Raw genomic sequence first — 1,961 nt, forward strand, 5'->3', positions numbered from 1 at the left:
GTGTATGGCCAAAGCCCCTGGTCACCTGACGGTGTATTGCCAAAGCCCCTGGTCACCTGATCACCTGCTGGCCTCCTGTGTCCAGGCTTCACGTCTTACATTCAGCACAGAAGTATGATGTCCGTCATTGCAGTTACTGGTATAGGAGTAGGACCTGGACACCCCTGGAGCCGGCACCTTCCGTATTCCCATCATCACATTTACCGTTCTATAGTTGCAGTAATTATTTTGTGAGCATTTCAGTATTTTTGGTGTCAGATGGAGCTGGTTGGTTTCTTTGCATTGACATTTCTTCTGTGTTGCAGGCGCAGGGGGGCGCTGTACGTGTCGCACCAGGAAGCCGGCTTTGGTTTTGTGGCGCAGGAGCCGTGGATTCAGTTTGCCACCATCAGAGATAATATCCTGTTTGGGAAGGAATATAACGAGCGACTCTATAAGGAGGTTGTGGAGGCCTGCGCCCTGGCCGAGGACCTGAGTGTAAGAGCTGGGGGGGCATTGGTGAAGGGCAGATACACAGGGGCCACCATTGCCTCAAAGATCTTTAAGTGTTGTTGCTTCTTGGTTGTCATCTTCATTCCCATTCTGGCTTCAATACTGAGTCACTGACTGGGAAGATGTTTGCAGGTCTTTACTGGCTGCATGCTGGTTCTAGGCCAGTGATTCAAAATAGTGCAACAGGATCAGGATGACCACGCTGAAATCAGGACACCAAAAATTCATATCATGTACCAGCAGGGGGCAGTAAGGGCCACTCCTTATACCAGGACTGTGGTCTGTGTTCTCGGTGGCCCCGGGCACATTTCTTGTACCAGTTCCTGGAGTGGTGGGTTGGTGAGGGTCACATGTACCGGCAGGGGTCCTGGGCATACTTTTGGTGACCGTTCTTAGAGCAGCTATTCTCAGCCTGGGTCCCATGGCACCCCAGGGTTCCTCCAGAGGGGGTGGATCAAAGCCATGTGGAAGGGCCAGCTTCAAGACAGCAATGATCATTGCCCATGGGGGTCATACTTTCCGCTGGCCACCACTGTGAGACTTTCTCCCCACGGACCCCCAATAAGTTTGGGTTACCTGGGACCCAAAGCTAATCGCAAGGGTTGCTCAGGGGTATTAGTGTCACCTCTTGGCCCTATAGTGTCATCGTGTATTTGTGTCTTTCTAGATGCTTCCAGCTGGAGACCAGACGGAGGTCGGGGAGAATGGTGTCACCCTCAGTGGGGGGCAGAAGGCTCGAGTCAGCCTGGCCCGGGCCGTGTATCAGGTAAAGCCGAAGAGAACCGTGGTTGTGGAAGGAGCTACCTTATGATCCACGGCCCATCGTGTACACAGCTCCGCCTCCTATGGTACAGCCCAATGAATGTGGAGGGTTCAGCTCACATCTTTTCCCTCTTTTAGGAGAAGGACATTTATCTGCTGGATGACCCCCTGGCTGCAGTAGATGCCGACGTGGCCGCTCACCTCATGGAGAAATGCATTCTGGGTATTTTGGGAGACCGGACCCGAATACTCTGCACCCACCGGACGGAGCTGCTGGAGAAGGCCGATCTTCTCGTCCTAATGGATGATGGGAAAATTATCCGGACTGGTAGGAGATTTAGGTGTGCAACCTCCTAATTTTTTCCCCTCCTGGGATCTAAATGTATTTGCATTTTATTATTTCAGGACCTCCAGAAGAAATCTTGGCTCTGGTTGAAGCTTCTCCCAAATTCACAGTCTCCCAAAGTAAAAAGCAAGGAGCAGGTAACCTTTATTCAACTGCCAAGCCTGATCACATGACCAGCTGACACCGCCCACATCTGATTACCTGACACCTGATGTCCCGCCCCATATCCATCCATTAACCAGATGAAACCTCCCTCATCAGCTGACATTACCCACATCTGATCGTCCCATGGCTGATCACCTGATCCTGCGCTCTTCGTGTCCCGTGTCTGATCACCTGACCCTGCGCTCTACTGACCCTA

At 52.1% G+C, this 1,961-nt stretch overlaps 1 protein-coding gene across 1 annotated transcript in view; it reads left to right on the plus strand.

Annotated features, from left to right (window-relative positions):
* The window catches only part of ABCC10 (ATP binding cassette subfamily C member 10), a 13,901-nt gene that overhangs the window by 6,027 nt on the left and 5,913 nt on the right, over window positions 1–1,961 (plus strand). The window contains exons 6-9 of the mRNA XM_072410324.1: window positions 244–477; window positions 1,160–1,258; window positions 1,393–1,582; window positions 1,660–1,737. Of these exons, the coding sequence (XP_072266425.1) occupies window positions 244–477; window positions 1,160–1,258; window positions 1,393–1,582; window positions 1,660–1,737 (601 nt within the window). The remainder of the gene's footprint in view (window positions 1–243; window positions 478–1,159; window positions 1,259–1,392; window positions 1,583–1,659; window positions 1,738–1,961) is intronic.

This window comes from Pyxicephalus adspersus, chromosome 4, assembly GCF_032062135.1.
Source record: "Pyxicephalus adspersus chromosome 4, UCB_Pads_2.0, whole genome shotgun sequence".
Taxonomy (NCBI): domain Eukaryota; kingdom Metazoa; phylum Chordata; class Amphibia; order Anura; family Pyxicephalidae; genus Pyxicephalus; species Pyxicephalus adspersus.